General features: G+C 40.9%; 1 protein-coding gene across 2 annotated transcripts in view; it reads left to right on the plus strand.

The window, feature by feature from the left end:
- Positions 1–18679, plus strand: part of ANXA11 (annexin A11) — a 133963-nt gene extending 115284 nt beyond the window's left edge. For both annotated transcript variants that reach the window (XM_030203245.1, XM_030203246.1), the window contains exons 13-15: positions 7025–7083; positions 14262–14384; positions 17994–18679. In XM_030203245.1, the coding sequence (XP_030059105.1) occupies positions 7025–7083; positions 14262–14384; positions 17994–18053 (242 nt within the window). In that variant the 3' untranslated portion in view covers positions 18054–18679. The remainder of the gene's footprint in view (positions 1–7024; positions 7084–14261; positions 14385–17993) is intronic.
- Positions 18680–20352: the final 1673 nt, after the last annotated feature.

The raw sequence follows: 20352 nt of genomic DNA on the forward strand, positions 1-20352 counted from the left end.
GGTTAATAGTTCTCATTGTGTTTCCGTTTATTTCTTTCTCCAGAACTGCCTTCAGGTGTACAGATCTCAACATGCTGACTGCAGCAGCCTATGCCAGGGGTTCTCAACCCAGTCCTCGGGACACACCTAGTCAGATATTCAGGATATCCACAATGAATGTGCATGAGAGAGATTTGCATACCCTACCTCCATTGTATGCAAATGTCTCTCATGCACATACATTGTGGATATCCTGAGTATCAAGTTGAGAATCCCTGGCCTTTGCATTTGGGATTTCAGGCTTGCTGACATCATCGTGCCCAGCGTAGAGCACCTGGAGGAAGCTGGACATGTAGGATAGAAATAGCTAATAAAAGAGCGAATGTGTCAAAAAACACCCTCAACAAACCACATGCAGGCATTATACAAAATGTATTACAGCTGCTAAAGATGTCCGGAAAGCTTTTAAAATGCAGCCATTACATTGGTTTAGTTACCATCTTTGGATAAGACAAATTCAGATCTCAGTCCCTGCCCCTGCATTTTCTTTGGGGGAAATTTCCCTTCTCAATCAGACATTAGGCAAAAGGTTCTACACCAGTATTGCTCTGTCTTTTAACCTTGTAACGTTCCACCTGAAATCTTCAGTGCCATATTTAATGGCTCTCCCTATACAAATGGATCTTCCTTTCCTGTGTAGTATTCATTATATACATCATATTCAAGCACATGTACTAACCAGCCCTCAAAACTGTTTTTTAGCCTGTGATTTCTCAAGTAGCTTTGTGACTTGGTTCCTCTTTTTACTGACAGGTACTAAACAATCTGGGTCAGATATTGAGCTGGCGGAAGGCGGCATAAGTGCTGTGTTCAGCGTTATCCCTGGATATTCAATGCTGGGCCATTTCCGGTGACGGCATTGAATATCCGGTTTCATTTTTGCCCGACGAACTTAACTGGTTAAGCTGATTTTTAGCGCTAACCGGTTAGATTCCTAGCGGTTAATGATAGGACTGCTACTTACATGTTCCTATTTAACCACATAACCCAGCGCTGAATATTGGCACTAACCGGCTATATTGCACCAGTTAGCCGCTACGGTGGAGATTCTTATATATGACGCCTAAAAAATCGACGCGGGTATCAGTGCCGACAAAGCTTATTCTGTAATCGGCACCCAGATTTAGGCGCGATATATAGAATAGAATACACTTAGTTGATATCCAAGTGCCTAAAACTATGCGCATCCATTTACACCAGCAAAAACATGGCGTAAATCCTGGCGCATAGATTTAGGTGCAGAGGGCCATATTGTATAACTATGCGTGTAAATTTTGTTATGCCCACAAAACACTCCTTTCCACGCCCATAACCATGTCCCTTTTTGTCTGCAAATGTTAGAAATTATGCGCAGTGCATTACAGAATACGCTTAGCAAATTCTGTACGTAAATTCTAATTATTGCCAATTAGTGCTCATTATTGCTTAAGTGCTGTTATCAATGCTAATTAGCTTGTTAAGCCAATTAAGTTGCAAGCATTGTTATAGAATCCACATAGATTTCAGCGCAGATTTCTAGGCATGCTATATGGAATCCAGGGGTATGCGCTAACCGCAAATATTCATCAGAGAGAACCAGCTATCTCCCCCTGAATATTAGCGGTTAGTCGTCTAAACGCTATTTAACCAGCCAGGAGCCGTTCCTGGCCAGTTAAATATCAGTGAATATCGGAGGGTCTGTCTTCAGGAAATATGGACCTGAGGCTTGATAGCTCTGTCCTTATCCGTTTGTACTGATGTCTGCTCTGCATATATTTTTTTGCTCTGCTGAATAGCATCATATGTTTCTGGGTTTTATGGTAAAAACATTTTCTGAACTACTAATTTCCAAACTGAATCTTCTAATTTTTAATGCAGCATAGTAGGGAATTATACCTTACACATGCCACCAGCCTGTGACCACCAAGAAGTCCTTTGAGAAACAGCACCTTTGAAAGGATTTCTTTTCCATCAACTAGCAGGATTGAGTCGGTCGCACGAGTGGGTAATATCGTCTGACAGCTCAGGGATGGAACTGCTCTCCCACAGCTCAGAACTTCAAGAGTTCTAAGCATGTGTGGGCTTTTCCTGTACGTAGCGGTATTCTCAGTTTTCCCATTTTGTCGAAGCTCTCATTATTTATAAGTCTTTGTTGTGTTATGATGGTGTTTTTCACCTGGTTTTCTTCTCAAGAAGACACATTTCTTTCTTAGTTATTTTACTTTTTTGATTTTTTTTTTCAAAAAATGTCGCCAAAGTTAGTTTCAGCCCTGCCCAAAGTACGGCAGAAACATCCAAAAATTTGATACCTAAGTGTCTGCTTTTGTCTTGATCCAGACCATTCTCAAGAAGAATGCAAATGCTGTACTTGAATGTCTTCTAAAGCGAGAAGAGATTGTCTGAATTGACTTTGTGACTATTTGGAGATGGAGAAACATCTCTTGTAAGGGAAAATTTGCAGTCGTCAGTAACCCATAAACGTACAAGTTGAGAATCTGGCATGAGGTGGTCATCAATGCGGCAGGCAATGGAGGGTTAAGTGACTTGCCCAGAGTCACAAGGAGCTGCCTGTGCAGGGAATCGAACTCAGTTCCTCAGGACCAAAGTCCACCACCCTAACCACTAGGCCACTCCTCCACTCTATTCAGATGTTGATATACAGCTGTTTCTGAATCATAGGTCACAGTGGTTTACAACAAATAATCTTCTGAAGATCCTATATACTATCTATCATACTGAAAGACTGCAAGTTCCTTTTGATACTCGCACGTCATCATTCAACGATGCTGAAAAAGATTCTACAGGAATTCCAGCTAATCTGCCTCCTCCTCTGACCAGGAGTAAATTCCCAAATGAGAACATCACTTATCCAAGGTTTGTTCGGAGATGGCTAAGGAGGTGCATTTCCTTTTGCAACAGGATGCTGTAAATGTTTTTAGCCATAATGTTTTTGAGACATTGCTCAGGTTTTCCACTTTCAATTTTGCAGCCAGATGGTTGATGCAGCTTTATGCATCTGGCTTGCATGAGGATGTTCAAGTTGGCAGATGTGCTCTGTATAGGAGACCCCCTCTTTGGAAACAGAGACGATCTGCAGTATCTCTCTGTTGTTCCACCCTCTTCTGGTTCATCAAGTAGATGTCTGTCTTTTAATCAGTGCTGCAAGGGCTTCTACCATTCATGTCTTTCTGTTACCAAAACAGCTGCCACAGAATCATTGTCCTGTTCCTCAGAGGCCTTATCAGAGGAACAGGGCTGAGCCTAAACAATCAATACCCTTCAAAGCAGCAACTTTCCTTTTGACTTCCCTCTGTCTTGGCAACCACAGCCTCTCCAGAATATGTATCCTACTCTTCCTGTAAAGGATCAGGTTCATTATTTCTTCCACGTTTGGCAGACCATAACCACTGATTGATGATTTCTGAGTATAATCCAAAAGAGTTACTGCCTCAGGCTTCTCAAGAAGCCCCAGTTTGACCTTTGCATTGGACCACCTCCCCAGTTGTTGTTAGTTCTCACAGGAGAAATTTGCTCTTTGACTGCAGTGCAATTTCATGGAACCTGTCTCTTTTTACATGAGAGAAATCAGGGTTTCTATTCCAGAAACTTTCTAATTCCCCCAAAATCAAGGGGCCTGTGGCCCATTCTGGACCTCAGATCTCAGTCTTGCAGTAAGAAAAATTCGAAATGAACACACTGTCTTCTGTTCTACCACTTCTGAAAAAAGGGGTCTAGCTTTATATGCTGGATCTCAAGGATGCATACTCACACATCTCAGTTCATTCCAGCTGTAGGAAGTATCTCAGATTCTTACGTTTAGTCTGTGCTTAGCACCCACTAGGCTACTCAGGGGACCCTGCTTTTGGAGATCAATAAGGGGTCCATACAGCCAGAAAGGTGGGAGACATCTGACTTAAGCTTTGGAGCTCACAGAGAAGCTGAGGAGACCACTGCACATGGGAAGGGCTGCATATGCTTGGACCTTTATACTAAAGGTTCTGAGCTCTGGGAGAGCAGTTTTGTCCTGGCACCACTGGATGATGTCGTCCACTTGTGTGCTTTATCCATCCTGCTGCCTAAAGAAAATACTATTTACAGGTGAACATTGTTTTGTTTTGTTTTTTGTTACATTTGTACCCCGCGCTTTCCCACTCATGGCAGGCTCAATGCGGCTTACGTGGGGCAATGGAGGGTTACATGACTTGCCCAGAGTCACAAGGAGCTGCCTGTGCCTGAAGTGGGACTTAAACTCAGTTCCCCAGGACCAAAGTCCACCACCCTAACCACTAGGCCACTCCACTCCACTCCAGTTTCATTCCAGTGCCCAGTATCACAGGTTCTTAATGGACAGAGACCATTGATGAAAAAGAGATTTATTGTACATAAATTACCTCCCTTATGTTAGGCCCAGTGTGTGTTAGCAGAGCAAAGTTACAGTGGCATATTTTGAGCTGAGGCCATTTTTTTTTCTTAGTTTAATGATGATTATTTTAACTGCTTTGCTTGTTTTTTAAACCGTTTTCTTCTTTTGACTGATAATATTGTTTTTCTTGGTTTGCTTTCATTTAAGCTTTCTGGAGATTTTACCTGGTAATAACTGATCCCAACTTCATGCACTGTTCACCATCTCAGTCCATGAAAAATGCGTAAAGTGAAACATGCTTTCTCAACAGTGTGTGTGTGCGTGCCTCTATTTTGACTCAAATTTTATTTATTTTTTGGGTGGACTGCTCTCTTTTTTTAAGTTGCCATTATTCAAAGGCACATTTATTATGAATCACAGTTTTATAATGCATGTTTGAGTGTGCTTTTTATGTACGTTTTCTTTTCCTTGTATATATTTGTGTGGCATCCCATAACGTGCTCCTAGGACTTGACAGGGCTGAACCATCTATTGGTTTTAATCATACTGTAAACCAGGAAAGAGGAGATTGTTAGGAGGTAATTTTATACAGCTTTCTCCACATGTTGCATAGCCGTATATATGTGTGAGCGCTAGGCACAAGGAGAGCATGTGTCTGCTTTCATGTTATATCTGTGAATGGGAATTCCTGGGAATGTGGTAGAAGTGGAGTCGCAATGTAAGTGTATATTTTATAAAATACTCATGCAAAAATTTACATCTCCTTTTGAGCAGATGTACATTTGAGCATCAGTGTGGTTGCACTATTGGGGTTGGATCTGGGAGTCTGTTTGTAGTACAGACAAACTTTCTGGGCTTCTTACTCACATGTCCTGTTATAAAATTACCTCCATAAAGCATGCTGTTTTCTTCAATCCTATTGTATTTAACAAACGAACAATCAATTGGAAGTAATGGAATGGGCAGCTGTCCTTTGTGTGTGTTTTAATGCTGAAGAGAATAGACTGTGATCTGATGCTTTTACGCTCCATAAAAATACACATGTATAAAGTGCTTTATTTTGTTCCTTTCTAAACTGGCCATGTCATTTTTTTTCTACATTGTTATGTGTTATGGATGATACTAGTATGTCTGTATTACATTACTGTGGTAGCACGTGGCTGTGGGTATCCCGGTTAGATCAGCTGTAGAGTCGAGCAGCGTATATGCAGATGGAGCACACACTTGTGCAAAATATTTGGTTTTTTGTCTTTTGGCCTGGTCCTTAACATTTGGTCTGATTAGACTTTCCTGTATATAAATGAGAAAATGTGCCCCCCCCTCCAAAAAAACTGTAAGTGGTTTAGTCCTAGGTCTGATTGTAGTAGGATCAGTGCAGGTAGAAGAATGAGCCAGGGCATCTGGGTTCCAGACACAATTTCTGGCTTGAGGCCATGTACTGTCATAGTTGCTGATAGTCTTATGCCCCTGTAGAGCAGCTGAACAGGCCACAAGTAAACCCAACTGATTGCTGCTTCCAGTTTTTCCCTCCACTCAATCTGACACTGCTGATATCCTAGGGTAGCTGCTGCCACTGCTCCTGCTCCTCTTTTACCCACTCTTTCTTTCCTAGACCAGGGCAAATAGCTGATTTGGCCTATGTCCCCTGGATAAGAGGAAAACAGCCTCTCTCTTACGGTCCATTGGGGCTGCTTATAGATGCAGCCTCCTCCTCCCATGCTTCCCAGACCACACTATCATCCAGTGGAGCAGGGTGAGCAGGGTTTCCCATGTTCCACCAGCCATGGTAAGGGTTATTGAAGTATGGAACACAGGAGAGAAGAGTGTACAGGAAGGTGAATGGGAGCAAGGGAGGGTGATGGAAGCAAGGAATGGGACCAAGAGGGTAAGAGGAAGAGCATGGGGAAATGGAATGGGGAGGGTGCAAGGGGGATAAAGTGTTCCACACATACCCTCTCATCCTACCCTTAACATACACACTCACAAATACCTCCCTCTCATAATCCTAACCTACCCTGACCCTCTCATCACCTCAGAAGTAACAGCAAGAGGTAGTGGCATGGGAAGGGTGGGGTGGTGGGGGCGGTCCACCCCGGGTGCACGCTGCCAGAGGGTGCAGAGAGCAGCTGCGCGCCTGTCTCCGCTGGTTCCCTGCTCCCTCCCTGCTGCTCTCTGCACCCTCCAGCAGCCAAGAATGCACCCGGGGGGGGGGGGGGGGGGGTGCGCAGCGGCGATCCGCCCCGGGTGGCAGCCGACCTAGGATCGCCACTGGCAAGAGGCACACATATTCCACGTGATCAGATATGAAACACACATGTTCGAGTGTAAGAGATCATGTGAGTAATCTGGGAAAGAGACAATGCATGCCCTATGAATACATATGAATGTGGGTAGGGGAAAGAAGGTGTGGATCCCCTTCCCCCCTTCAGTCTGATCTTAACCGCCCTTCCCCAAATTAAGCAGCCAAACTGTACCTGTGGTGCAGTGGAAGTGACACCCCTGTTCATCACTTGTGCACTGGTCATTCCAACTCGCTAAGGATGTAAATTGTCAAGCGATGTGTCCAGTGCATCAATAAGACACACTTTGTTGTATGTACTGCTTAAGAATAACTAAATTAATTGTCTTTTTGTCTTTTTACAGTGAAATGCTTAAAAAACACCCCAGCCTTCTTTGCAGAAAGGCTCAACAAAGCTATGAGGGTGAGTGATGCCAAGTGCATTATAATTTTGCCACAGGGATACCCAGTACACTGCCTCATTGCAAAGCTAAATACTGTTTTATTGAAAGAGTTCACAGGAAGACTATTAGTACTGTTTAAATATTATCACTGCTAGGTCTGTTATCTGTTAGCTTTTTTTCCAGCTTGCAGCATTTATTTTATAATTGGGGTATTATAGTTGACATCATGCAACACTGTCAGATAGCTCCCTGTCTGTAGAGCTTCCTCCAGTCTAAACGAGACATTTAGCTTCTCCTGTCATATGAAAAATGAGGCTGGTGAACTGAGGGCCATGCATCTTTGTCTACTACCATATTGCCCTAGGAAGCAGAATTTTCTTTCGTGGAAAAAAGGACAAGGTTCATTTGTTGATGCTGAAAAGCAAAAATGAAATAGAAAACAGGTGTGTACTGTCTGGACCAAAAGTACACACTCCACAATGTTGGATTATTTGTAGTAAATAATTAGCAGATTTTTATACACACAGCTTCAGCTTTAGAAATGTTAATTTCTTTTCTTCATCTCTCTCATACACCCCAGAATAATTCACTGCTGAGTCACTTTAAAGTTGAAGTAACAAAACATCTGTTTACTCACAGTTTGTAGTTAGATTATAATCAGACAGGCTTATATATACATAATACTATACATTTGGATTATCAGCTCTTTCCATGTGTTTAGATGGTAATGGATGCTCACACCACCATAGATCCTCTCAGCTTGGGAGAGATCATGAGCTCCATGTGCTGTGTCTAACCCCCACAGGAAGTTGCATGGTTGTGACCTCTCTAAGTAATTCACATCAGAGGTCACAGAGTAATCACAGAGAAAAAATTGGTGACAGGCAATGCATGTAAAATACAATACATTATTCCAACAAACCCCTTCTCATGCATAACTGTCATGCAATTATTTATTCATACAAAGTCCAAGCTTTATTCGCAGATTCTCAAAACGTTCTCTGGGTAACGGTTTGGTCATGATGTCAGCTGTCATCTCACTGGTGTGACAATAGTGTAGACTGATGACCCCTTCTTTCGCCAACTCTCGCACGTTGTGGTATTTCGTTGCGATGTGCTTGGTGCGTGACTGAACCTTGTCATTCTGTGACAGTCGGATGCAGCTCTGATTATCTTCCATTATCTGGATTGGTCTCTGTTCAGCTATTCCAAAATCCAGCAAACGTTTTTCAATCCACATCAGTTCTCTGCATGCTTCTGATACAGCCACATATTCAGCTTCTGTAGAAGACAGACTCACAATACTTTGTTTATGACTGGCCCATGAAATTTGTACATTTCCATACATAAACACATATCCACTTGTGGATTTATAATCAGAATGATCCCCTGCCCAATCTGAATCACAGTAACATATTAGTTTTGGATTACTATTGGCTGAAATCTTTAATTTACAATCAATGGTACCTTTTAAATACCTTACCATCCTTTTAACTGCAGTCCAATCTGATTTGGTAGGTGAGCTGACCCTTCTGCTCAAAATTCCTACTGCATTTGCTATATCAGCCCTGTATGTGGTAGTCAGATATAAAAGCTTACCTATGGCTGATCTATATTGGATGTTATCTGGTAAAGGTTCTCTTACTGTTTCATCCTTCAGAAAATCAGTGATCATGGGAGTGCTTACAACTTGGGCATCTTGCATACCTAAACTTTCAATAAGCTCATTTATTTTCTGCTTCTGGCTTAGAAGATAAGAACCATCATTTTGTTTCTCAATTTCTATACCAAGATAGTATGACACATTACCAAGTTCTTTTATCTCAACATTCAGGTTTAAATATTTTACAATGTCCTTGTACTCTTGCTCACTTTCGCTTGCAATGAGCAGATCATCAACAAAAGCTAAAATGTATGCATATTGTCCATTTCTGCACCTAGTGTACAAACATTTATCTGCTTCACCTTGCTTAAATCCTAAATTTGTCAATATTTCATGCAATTTGTCATTCTAACATTTTGCACTTTGCTTTAATCCATAAAGACCTTTGTTTAATTTACACACTAGCTGTCTTTGTTTTGTATTTATGAAACCTGTTGGCTGTTCCATGTACAAGTCTTCAGTTATATCTCCATGAAGAAACGCTGTTTTCACATCAATGTGGTTGACTTGCATGCCTTTTGAGACTGCAATGCTCAGAAGTGTTCTAATTGTCGTGTGTTTCACTACAGGTGCAAACACTTCATCAAAATCTTCTCCATATTTTTGAAGATATCCCTTTGCGACTAATCTGGCTTTATACCTTTCCACTTTTCCTTGTGCATTCCTTTTTAACTTGAATACCCATTTGCATCCTATAGCTTTCTTGCCAGGAGGTAATTTTGTAAGAATCCAAGTATTATTTTTATCCAATGCATCAATTTCTTCTTGTGCAGCTTTACGCCATTCAGCAGCTTCTTCTGCTGGAATTTTCTCAATCTCATCCCATGTTAAGGGCTCTTGAGCTTCTGCTGACTTTGTTAGGTAAGACAGTCTTGGGGGTGGAACACCTTTGTTTTCCCTGGATGAGCGTCTGACAACAGGTTGGTCTGACCTTTCCGCATCCTCTAAATCTGAGAGTCCTTCTCCAATTGATTCCCCTTCTCCAACTGTACTGTCTCCTTCAATGATCCTTTCTGTGTCTGCTTCCTCTGCCTGTTCCTCGTTAGATACAGATGAGTTGCTTTCAGACATCTGCCTTGGTATGGCATTTATATACACTGGCATGTCTATTATGGTTCTAGTTTCATATTCTGGATGATAAGGCTCATCTGGGATAATCCAGCCTTTATCAACCCTTTTGTTTTCATCAAAATATGTAACATGTCTTATGCCAACAATGCCAGTTTTCAGATTCAAAATTCTATATCCTTTGTGTCCTGGAGCATAGCCAACTAAAATGCCCCTTTCTGTTGTGGAATCCAGCTTATGCCTTCTTTGCTTTGGTACATGAGCATATGCTGTACTTCCAAATGTTCTTATGTGTGACAGGTTTGGCTTCCTACCATGCCATGTCTCATGTGGTGTGCGCTCAGCGCCTTTAGTTGGCATTCTGTTTTGTAGGTACACTGCTGTGAGAATGGCTTCCCCCCATAGTCTTTTAGGGAGATTGCTATCTGACAGCATACATCTGGTCATTTCCACAAGTGACCTAAATTTTCTCTCTGCAACAGAATTTTGCTCTGGTGTATAAGCTACTGTTGTGATATGCTGAATGCCTTCTTGTTCTAGAAATGTGCGCATGCTTTGTGAAGTGAACTCACCATTGTCGGTCTGAAGAACCTTTGGTTTTCTTTCAAATTTATTGCTCACCATGGCTACGTATTTCTTCAGCATGTCTGTGACTTGACTTTTTTCTTTCAGCAAATAGGCCACACAGTATCTAGAGAAATCATCCAAGAATATTAGCACAAATCTGTTATTTCCCAATGATGGGATATTAAACGGTCCACATAAGTCACTGTGTATTAAGTCCAGTACTTTATTACTCCTATTTCCTGTGTATGCAGGAAATGAGGGTCTCACACCTTTTTGAGTAACACAGTCTATGCATTTCTCCATTTTACCAGTATCTACACGTATCTGAATGCCGGTGGCTAGTTGCTTACTGTAAAGATCCTGGATCACCTTAAAATCACGATGTCCCAGGCGGCGATGCCAGATTTCCAGACTACATTTACCATCATTCTTCCTTACTTGCGCCATATGTGAGGCTTCACCTGAAATGCTCAGTTTATAAACATCATTATGCATAAAAGCTTCAGCATACACTTCATCATTTTTAGAGATTGTGCACTTACTGTTTTCAAAATGAATCACAAATCCCTTCTTATCTAATGTAGATACACTAAGCATATTGCAAACTGCTTGGGGAATATACAAGACATCACTTACAGGAATTTCTTTAACTTCATTAGACACTTTGCATTTTAAGAATCCAATGCCTTTTGCTTGGATCTTAGCAGTCCCTGTGTTTGCAGTTTTAAGAATACCTTCTTCTGGACACATTTCCTGAAAGAAATCCTTACAATTGGTTAAATGGCATGTGCTCCCCGAATCCAAAATCCAAGTACTTTCATTTGAATTATTATTTACCATAGTCAAAGATTTTTCTGCCATTAGAAAGCCCTTATGTTTATCATTGTCTTTCATACATTTCCTGGTTGGAGAATTCTTTTGTTCCATTGGCTTAGGTGAGCTAGAGGGAGTGTTTTGTGTTTCCTTACACCATTTAGATACATGTCCCTCCTTTCCACATGAGTAGCAAATCAGCTTGCCCTTGGGTGGAGTTTTCCCATAGCTCCGCCTTCCTCTGTTCTTTGCCAAGAAATTTGTTTCATTTCTCTCTGACTGACTTTGAGAACACTTCTCCTCAGAATCATTAATTATGCATTCCTGCCTCAGTTTTGATGCTGCCTGTTCAAAAGATTGCCCTTCAATGGCTTCATTTACAGACCTAAAAACATCAAACTTCTTTGATAGTGAGGTAAAAAGAAATGCTCTTTTCAATGCATCACACATGGGAATTCCAGAAAGTTCTAACTTTTGAAATGAAGACATAAGATGCATAATGTGATCATTACACTTACTTTTATCCCTTAATTTGGTTTCATTCAACTCTGCCAACCAAATTGGTTGCTGTTTTGCATATGTAGTTGCATACATAGTTCTCAGTTTATGTAAAATGTCCTTCACTGTATCTTTTGCCTCCACTAATATGGCTTGTTTCTCTGAGAGAGCTTCCAAAAACATGCACTTCACATAATAGTTTGCATTGTCCCATTCAGCCATATTTTCAGCTGTTCTGTTTTGGTCTAAGCATATATTTAATTTCTTTGCTTGAAGGAGACATATGAATCTTAGTTCCCACTGCTGATAATTAAATTCAGTTAATTTAGGCACCTTGAGAGAGTAGAAAAATGGTGAATTTCCTCCCTCAGCCATTTTCTTAGCCTTCTGTCTGTTGTGTGGGGGGAGAGAGAGACAGACTGAATCTTTCTTTTAAAACTTAAGAGAAAAATGTGGCTTTTTTTCACTGCCTGGTAATATTTCTCCTTTTTCAATTCCTGGCCCTGGGCCCATAACCCTTTTGTTGGATTATTTGTAGTAAATAATTAGCAGATTTTTATACACACAGCTTCAGCTTTAGAAATGTTAATTTCTTTTCTTCATCTCTCTCATACACCCCAGAATAATTCACTGCTGAGTCACTTTAAAGTTGAAGTAACAAAACATCTGTTTACTCACAGTTTGTAGTTAGATTATAATCAGACAGGCTTATATATACATAATACTATACATTTGGATTATCAGCTCTTTCCATGTGCTTAGATGGTAATGGATGCTCACACCACCATAGATCCTCTCAGCTTGGGAGAGATCATGAGCTCCATGTGCTGTGTCTAACCCCCACAGGAAGTTGCATGGTTGTGACCTCTCTAAGTAATTCACATCAGAGGTCACAGAGTAATCACAGAGAAAAAATTGGTGACAGGCAATGCATGTAAAATACAATACATTATTCCAACACACAATACATCTCATATCACATAAATACCTATATGAATAAAGTCAGCATGTACTCATATAGCAGCTATATTTTTACAATTAATTTGTCTGCTTCCATGGGATAAATTTTTTTTTAAATCCTTTTATAAGAAATCGCTGCAATGAATTCATAATCTTCCAAATGGTGGCAATGTAAAATTATTGCTGTTAGTAACTAAGTAACCACAAAGTACCTAATTACTATTCATCTATCACTCTCTCTTCCTTACAGGTGGATGATATTGTATTCAGATACTTTATACTTTTGAAATCATGGAGATGTGTGTTAACAGTAAACATCTTAATCTTTCAGTTGTAGCCAAATTTTATTTTCGGTTTCATTTTCATAAACAGTCAAAGCATGTATCAGCTTTGCTTAACTTTTCTAAGGGGCAGTTTGCATTGTGCCTGTCTCTATACAGGCATTTTGTCTAAAATCAAATATGAAGTCTGAATCATGAGTGGAGGATGGTCTTTGCTTTGGCCTTCTGTCTCAGCTTGAGAACCAGTGTGATATAACATCATGCTGCCAGACTCCAGTAAGGGCACAAAATTGGTTTTTGACGAATATGAGGAGGAACACATCTTCCATACAAATGTATTTCTTTATGTATTTGGAGTTATTTGTTAGATCAGCATGCAGGGTGGAGGAATGTTCCAAAGAACGAGCAGGAATCAATAGTCTTCCAAAAGGTTTATTCTCCTTTTAAAAAGTCACAAACGTCACCTGGACCCAACACTGTCTGTTTGTGTTTCGGCTGTATGCATCTCTTAGGGGTCACAGCTATATTACAAATATATAAGCACGGACATAAATATGAACATATAAATTTGTAAATATATAAAAATATACATTTTATTTAAAAAAATGTGAAAAAAATAACAATAAAGTGGTTTAAAAATGAGTGTGATGTAAAGGAGATGGTACAAGAATTGTATGAACAAATTGATAAATGATAGACCTCGTTTTAAAGAAAGATAGGGGTGTGGAATACTGATGTAGTTTTGGGGAAAAAAAATAACATGAGAACACAATCAAGAGGTGTAAATGCATAAGACATCATAAGCATCCTGAAAAAGAAAACAAAAGTAACAATAACGTGCAACTGACAGATAACAAAGGAATAGAGAACCAGCCTGCCACTCACTGAAATATGGCAAAGGCCTGGTTGAAAAGCTGCTAGGTCTTCACACCAGTTTAACATTTCTTTTAAGAGCTCTCTAGCATTAGATCTGCTGGTAGAGCAGTTCATAAGGCCAGGGCTGGGCTGCTGAATGTAGTATTGCTTAAGTGTCTAGCCTTAATTTTGCCAATGAGAGGGTCATCAAGTAGTCGGCTTGAGGACTTTAGGAAACACTGTGGACAATATAGATAAGGATGTTAGGTACATTGGGATACCCATATAATATGCTCCGTGAGCTAGCATCAATGTTTTGAACCTAATCTGGCAGGAGATAGGGAGTCAATGTTGCTCTAAAAGAACAGAGGACATGTGATCAGACTTCTTGGATAACAGCATACAATTATAGTAAAGGTATAGACTCTAATCTTGTGGCCTACCCTTATCTTTTCAAATGGAGTTTAAATTCTTGTTCTTGTTGACCCTTTAGGGAGCAGGAACGAAAGATAAGACTTTAGTCCGGATTATGGTGTCTCGCAGTGAGGTGGATTTGCTGAATATTCGATCTGAATACAAGAGGTTGTATGGAAAGTCATTGTACACAGACATAACAGTAAGTATCCATCCTTTCTTTAAACTGAAGTCCAGCTGATACTTTCACTGGCACAAAGCAGAAAGCAGGGCTGCCGAGAGACAAAGCCGGGCCCGGGGCAGGGCTGCCGGGCCTCTCCCCCCCCCCCTTGGGACACAACTGCAACCCCCCCCCCCCCCCCCCACTTGGGACACAGCTTCCGGGGCCCCACCACTTGGGACACAGCTTCCGGGGCCCCACCACTTGGGACACAGCCGCCGCTGCTGCCCCCTCACTCACTCTCGGGCTGCCACTAGATGATCCCGGTGCCGGGCCCCCCTTGGATTCCGGATAGGAGCAGACGCAGTGACGCAGGGGGCCCGGCACCATGGTCGGTCTCTCACTTGCTTCAGTGTGCCGGGACCGGTTCCCGATAACAACAGGGGAGAGTCAGACCCCCCCCTTGGAGGCCAGGCCCGGGGAATTTTGCCCCCACCCCATCCCTCTCGGTGGTCCTGGCAGGAAGCTGATAGGTAACCAAATTATGTCTATCAATAACAGCGTTGGCTAGTAGAAAAGAAACAGTCTCATAGACACAGCTCTGTGACGTGCTGGTTGAATAAATATATTCAGTTAAGAAATGTAATGAATCTTGTAGCCTCATGGGTCTAGACCGTGGATGCACACCCTGTCCTCTGTGCGTATCTCACAGGATAGCACTTGACACTGGTCCTGGACTGGGTAGATTTCTAATGCAGCACAGTGCATGTGAATATTAGACTCCATAATTCAGTGCTTCTCAACCCAGCCCTCTGGGAGCACCCAAACCAGTCAGGTTTTAAGGATATCCACAATGAATATGTATGATAGAGATTTGCAGGCACTGCCTCCTTGGTATGCAAATCTATCTCATACATATTCGTGGTGGATATCTTGAAAACCTGACTGGCTATGTGTGCCCTGAGGACTGAGTTGAGAACCTCTGGCATAATTGACACTAAAGACACAGAATAGCCTCGTATTGTAGCTGTTTATTTGTTCATTGTAGCCTGTTTAGCAATGGAAAATAAAATTACTCAAATGATCTTCTAGAGAAATGTAATTAAAATATTTCTCTGGAAAGTCATTTGGTTGATTAGTTTATTACTTAACTGGTCTTTTGAATACTACTTATACGTTCTGGAATTTCCTACCGGGATCCTGATTTCCCTTCCTGATGGCAATGTGCGTTTAAATGATCATTTTTATAACAAGCTACCTAGGTTGGGAGTCCAAGTGGTGCCTATATTAAGGCTATTAGATAAAGGCACCTATGGCGCTCATTTTCAAAGCATATGGACAATGCAAAACGCCGAAATGGGTGTCCATATGCTTGAAACATCCAAATCCCAATTTTGCAAAGGCAGAATAGGAATGTCCAACACTGCACTACATGGAAATAGCAAGGTGGTGTGTTCTGGGTGAGACTAGGGAAGGCCTGAAATCTGGACATCCGACGACGATTACTGAAGGGGAAGAAATGTCTATGTCTAAAAAGTGCATCCTTAGTTAGATCTATTTCAGGAACGTCCAGATTACAGAGGGTTGCTCTGATAGAGCAGCTGCCCACTGGAGGGATTAAGACATGACACCTGTTTAGTCCCCCCATTGGTTGCTGTTCCCGCTCCTTCTCCTGAAAGTGAAATCAGAAGGGTATACCAGACTCTTATCATAGCTTAAGGGCATTCTTAATAGAGCATGAAGGTCTGAGGAGTAGCCTAGTGGTTAGTGCAATGAAATCGAGAGATCCAGATTCAAATCCCACTTTAACTCTTATTTTGTAATTGTGAGCTCTCCAGAAACATAAAAATACCTACTGTATCTAAATATCTAAGACATAAGCAAGTCTAAAGGCTACTGAAGTGGTATACATTCAGGTTCAGTAGGTATTTTTCTGTTCCTGGAGGCTCAGAATTACAAAATAAGAATTAAAGTGAGATTTGAACCTGGGTCCTTTGGTTTACAGTCCACTGCACTAGGCTGACCCTCTGCTCTACATAGATGTCTGTGTGGCCATTTTCTAAGAACGATGCTATATAAATGTCCATGTCCCTTGTTATCCTCAATTCAAAATTTGGACATTTCAGTTTGTAAAGTGGGTGCTCGTGTTGGACGTTTCCAGAAAGTGGACGTCCATCTCACGTATTTTCAAACAGGTTGTATCTTGCTTGAAAATATATTCAAGGTGGAGGTCTGTTTAGGACTTTCTGACTTGGACGTCCCGATTCAGACTTGGATGCCCCTTTGAAAATGCCTCTCCACTTGTCTCTCTAAAATAGCATTGCGAAAACATTTAATTCACAGATTAAAATGTGTCAGGAGCTAGTGTAAATGTGCATGGCTGAAATATACACACGGGTGTACATTTTACAATCTCTCTGTAACCTTCAGGACTCCACCTTGCTCCGCCCAAACTGCACCCCTGAATATTCTTACACCCAGTTACATCTCATCACTGCAGGCACTTTTATGCATGGAGTGATTTTCGAAGAGACCTTTAGGGCCGGATTCAGTAAATGGTGCTCAAAAATCCTCACCAGAAGAAATCAGCGTTAAGTCCTGGCACGGGAATCGGTGTTACGCACTATTCTATAAAGGGCTCTCAGGCTGGAGTGACATTTATAGAATAGAACTGAACGCCTGCTGAAACCAAGTGTAGCTCCTGGCGCACGTCCCCAGTATTCTGTAACACATAGAGGCATATTTTCAAAGCACTTAGCCTTCCAAAGTTCCATAGGTTTCTATGGAACTTTGGAAGGCTAAGTGCTTTGAAAATATGCCTCATAGTAACATAGTAGATGATGGCAGAAAAAGTCCTGCACGGTCCATCCAGTCTGCCCAATGAGATAAACTCATATGTGCTACTTTTTGTGTATACCTTACCTTGATTTGTATCTGCCATTTTCAGGGCACAGGCCGTAGAAGTCTGCCCAGCACTAGCCCCGCCTCCCCCCACCGACTCTGCACACATTTTCAGAATGCCCCTCCCATGGCCATTTCCATTTTGGGTTGCGTGCTATGGGATTTGGGCGCCCAGTGTTATAGAATAGCATGCTGCCAGATGCGCGTGCAAATCCTAATTGGTGCCATTTTGTCAGTAATTAGTTAAGTTGCGCATGCATTTCAGGATTTCGCCTAAAGTTTGGTGCGCAAATTTGGCTGACCTTTATATAATCCTAGGGTTAATGTGATGAAAAACTTTATAAAATTACTTCAGAAGTGTTAAAACCAACATGGCCAAAAATGAATGCAGAACAGTAACAAAAAGAGGAAACAATAAAAATATTTTCCATTCACTCCCCTCAGACATCTTTTTATTTCTGTGTCTCCAAGTTCTCTAGGCTGGCAGCTTTACTATATCAAGATTTCTTAAAGCTGATTTACTCCGTAAACTTTGTACTATTGTAGGGATTTGTCCAAAGACTAGAGAAAGTTCAGTGTCTAGTTATGAAGGCAGGAGATTTATTTGGTTTTACATTTAAACTGTAAGATAGGCTGTCTGCTAAATAACCCCAATTACATGGACTGCACTTGGCATGCTTGTGTGCAACACTGTATCATACAACCAGGTCTCTTTCTTGTCTAACTCGCTCACTGTTGTCTTGTTCCCAGGGTGATACTTCAGGAGATTACCGGAAGATTCTGTTGAAACTGTGTGGGGGAAATGATTAAACAGATTTCTGACCATTTTGCAGCAAGTTTTTATGTGTAAAGAGAAACATACAGTAAATAGCTTATTTAAAAAAAAAAAAAAGAAAGAAAAAAGATTGAATGAAATTTGTCCAGTTTTTATGTATATCACTTTCTTTTAATGGGCCATCCACTATACAGAATTTTAGCATTTCATAGCCATTCAGCTAATTCCTAGGCACCTTTTTAATGGTCTTGCTTTGTGTTCAGTTGCAGTAAAGCTCTGCAATATAGATGACCACCTTGATATTGCTTGGCTTGCTTTTATTCTCTTTGAACAGTCAAGCACAATCATGTGACTATCATGAATTCTGAAATTGGGCAGGCGTAGTAACTTACGTATTACATTGTTTATACATGATACATGTCGTAGTGGAAGATATCATGCTTCCCCTTTATACAGTGTGATTCCTATGCTGTAAAACTGTCTAAACTTTGCCATAAAGATATGCCTTGTGCCTGTCATCCCTAACACACTATTTTCTGGGGATGATGATTGCAATCTTCAGTATAGCGAAAAAGACAGCAGTAGCAGTGCCAGCATTGCCTCTGAATTTGTAGCTTGGCTTGTGCCTTTGGAAAACAGATTATAAAATTAAAACTGTCAACCTTCTGGATCTCATATTTTGTTTTTGCTTTGTATCATACAATCTGACACTACAAATTAAACTGCAGTGGAAGTGTCCAGTGGGATTGCAAGGATGAGTCCTGCCTCTCTCTGTATCTTAATACATCTCTGGATCTTCATGCTGCATTTGGTCAGTTGATGACTTTGTTTTGATTTAGCTCACACGCTTTTCAGGTTCCGCTGAAAGCCAGTTGTATGCAGGTACAGTAGATATTTTTCTGTCCCTGGAGGGCTCACTACCTAAGTTTATAACTGAGGCAATGGAGGATCACTTTGCCCAGGATCACAGGGAGCTTCCCCGAATGTCAAGATTTATGTATCTATTAGGCCTTATTATAAAATCAATCTAATAACTGCAGAATATTCAATGTAATCCTATCTGCAAAATATATTCTCTAATTTACATACTTCTGATAACAGACTATCAGAGGTGAGCTTCCATTGAGATAGTTATGGAAGCAGGAAGATAGTTCACCACAATACAAATTAAGGGATCTGCCTTGAAACAGCATAGGCGAAACGTGTTGGCACATATCTTCTTTGGAAGAAACTTTAAAGATAAGTACTTGCATTTCAGTAAAGTAAATGGGAGTGAAAAATGAAAAAAGTGAAATATAAAAAAGTATATAAGTGAAAAACAAATTAAAAAATTGAGTAAAACAATATATGGAGTAAAAAATATTTGAAAACATATGAAAAAAGAATAGTTGTAAAGACTGATGACGATATAAGGTGTTCCATCTACTTCCAAAAAATGAGATAACTTTCTCAATGGAAGCTCACCTCTTATGGTCCGTTGTCAGAAGTATATAAATTAGAGTCCACTGATTTAACAATTAAGCTACTGTTCCACTACATGTCTGTGCCATGTTGTATTCTACATCAGCAATGTAATCAACAGCATTGTCTATAGGAACTCTGGAAACAGTGAACTCTGCCAAAAGTTGGCATATGTACAGAGATCCATATTTAAAGATAACTAGATAGCTTGATCTGGCAATTATCATTATTGATTTGTATAGCACATACTAGATGTAGGCAACACTGTACAAAGACAGTGGAGGGTAATTTATAACAGTGTCCCTCGGCAAGGAAAGTGCATATGTTGTGCCTTCCTAAAATAGCCTACACAAAAGCCCCCACACAGTTATTTTTGCTCCAAGCAGGACTAGCTTTCTGCTTATGTGCCATTAGAAATTGGTGCATATGTACTGTATTTTATTAAATACACACAGAGGTGCTGAACTTTCCCCTGCTTCACCACCGGGAATACCTGAGAAAATAGGGGGTAAATTCTTTAACTCTGCACCTATATATAGGCACAAATTCTCTAAAGAAAAGGCAGCACCTTTTCCATTACGTAGCTTCCCATTGTTCCAGGACCTGTGGAATAGTTGTATCCATCATCCAGCAGGTGGAGATAGAGAACTGAAAACTGAGCTGAGACATATCTCTCTTGGCCATTCAGTCCTGCTGCTCGGTATTTTCTATCTGCAGCAGGTGGATGGACACACTTTTTAGCCTCTGGTTCTGAGTAATTTGTTCCTGGTCCAGTTGGTCAGCTGATCCCCAGTTGATCTTTGTAGGTGGCTTGAGTCTGCATTGTCATATCTGGAAGTCTTCAAATCCCTGTCTCTAGGGTTATCATGTTTG

The sequence above is a fragment of the Microcaecilia unicolor genome, chromosome 5 (assembly GCF_901765095.1).
Source record: "Microcaecilia unicolor chromosome 5, aMicUni1.1, whole genome shotgun sequence".
In the NCBI taxonomy this organism is placed as follows: domain Eukaryota; kingdom Metazoa; phylum Chordata; class Amphibia; order Gymnophiona; family Siphonopidae; genus Microcaecilia; species Microcaecilia unicolor.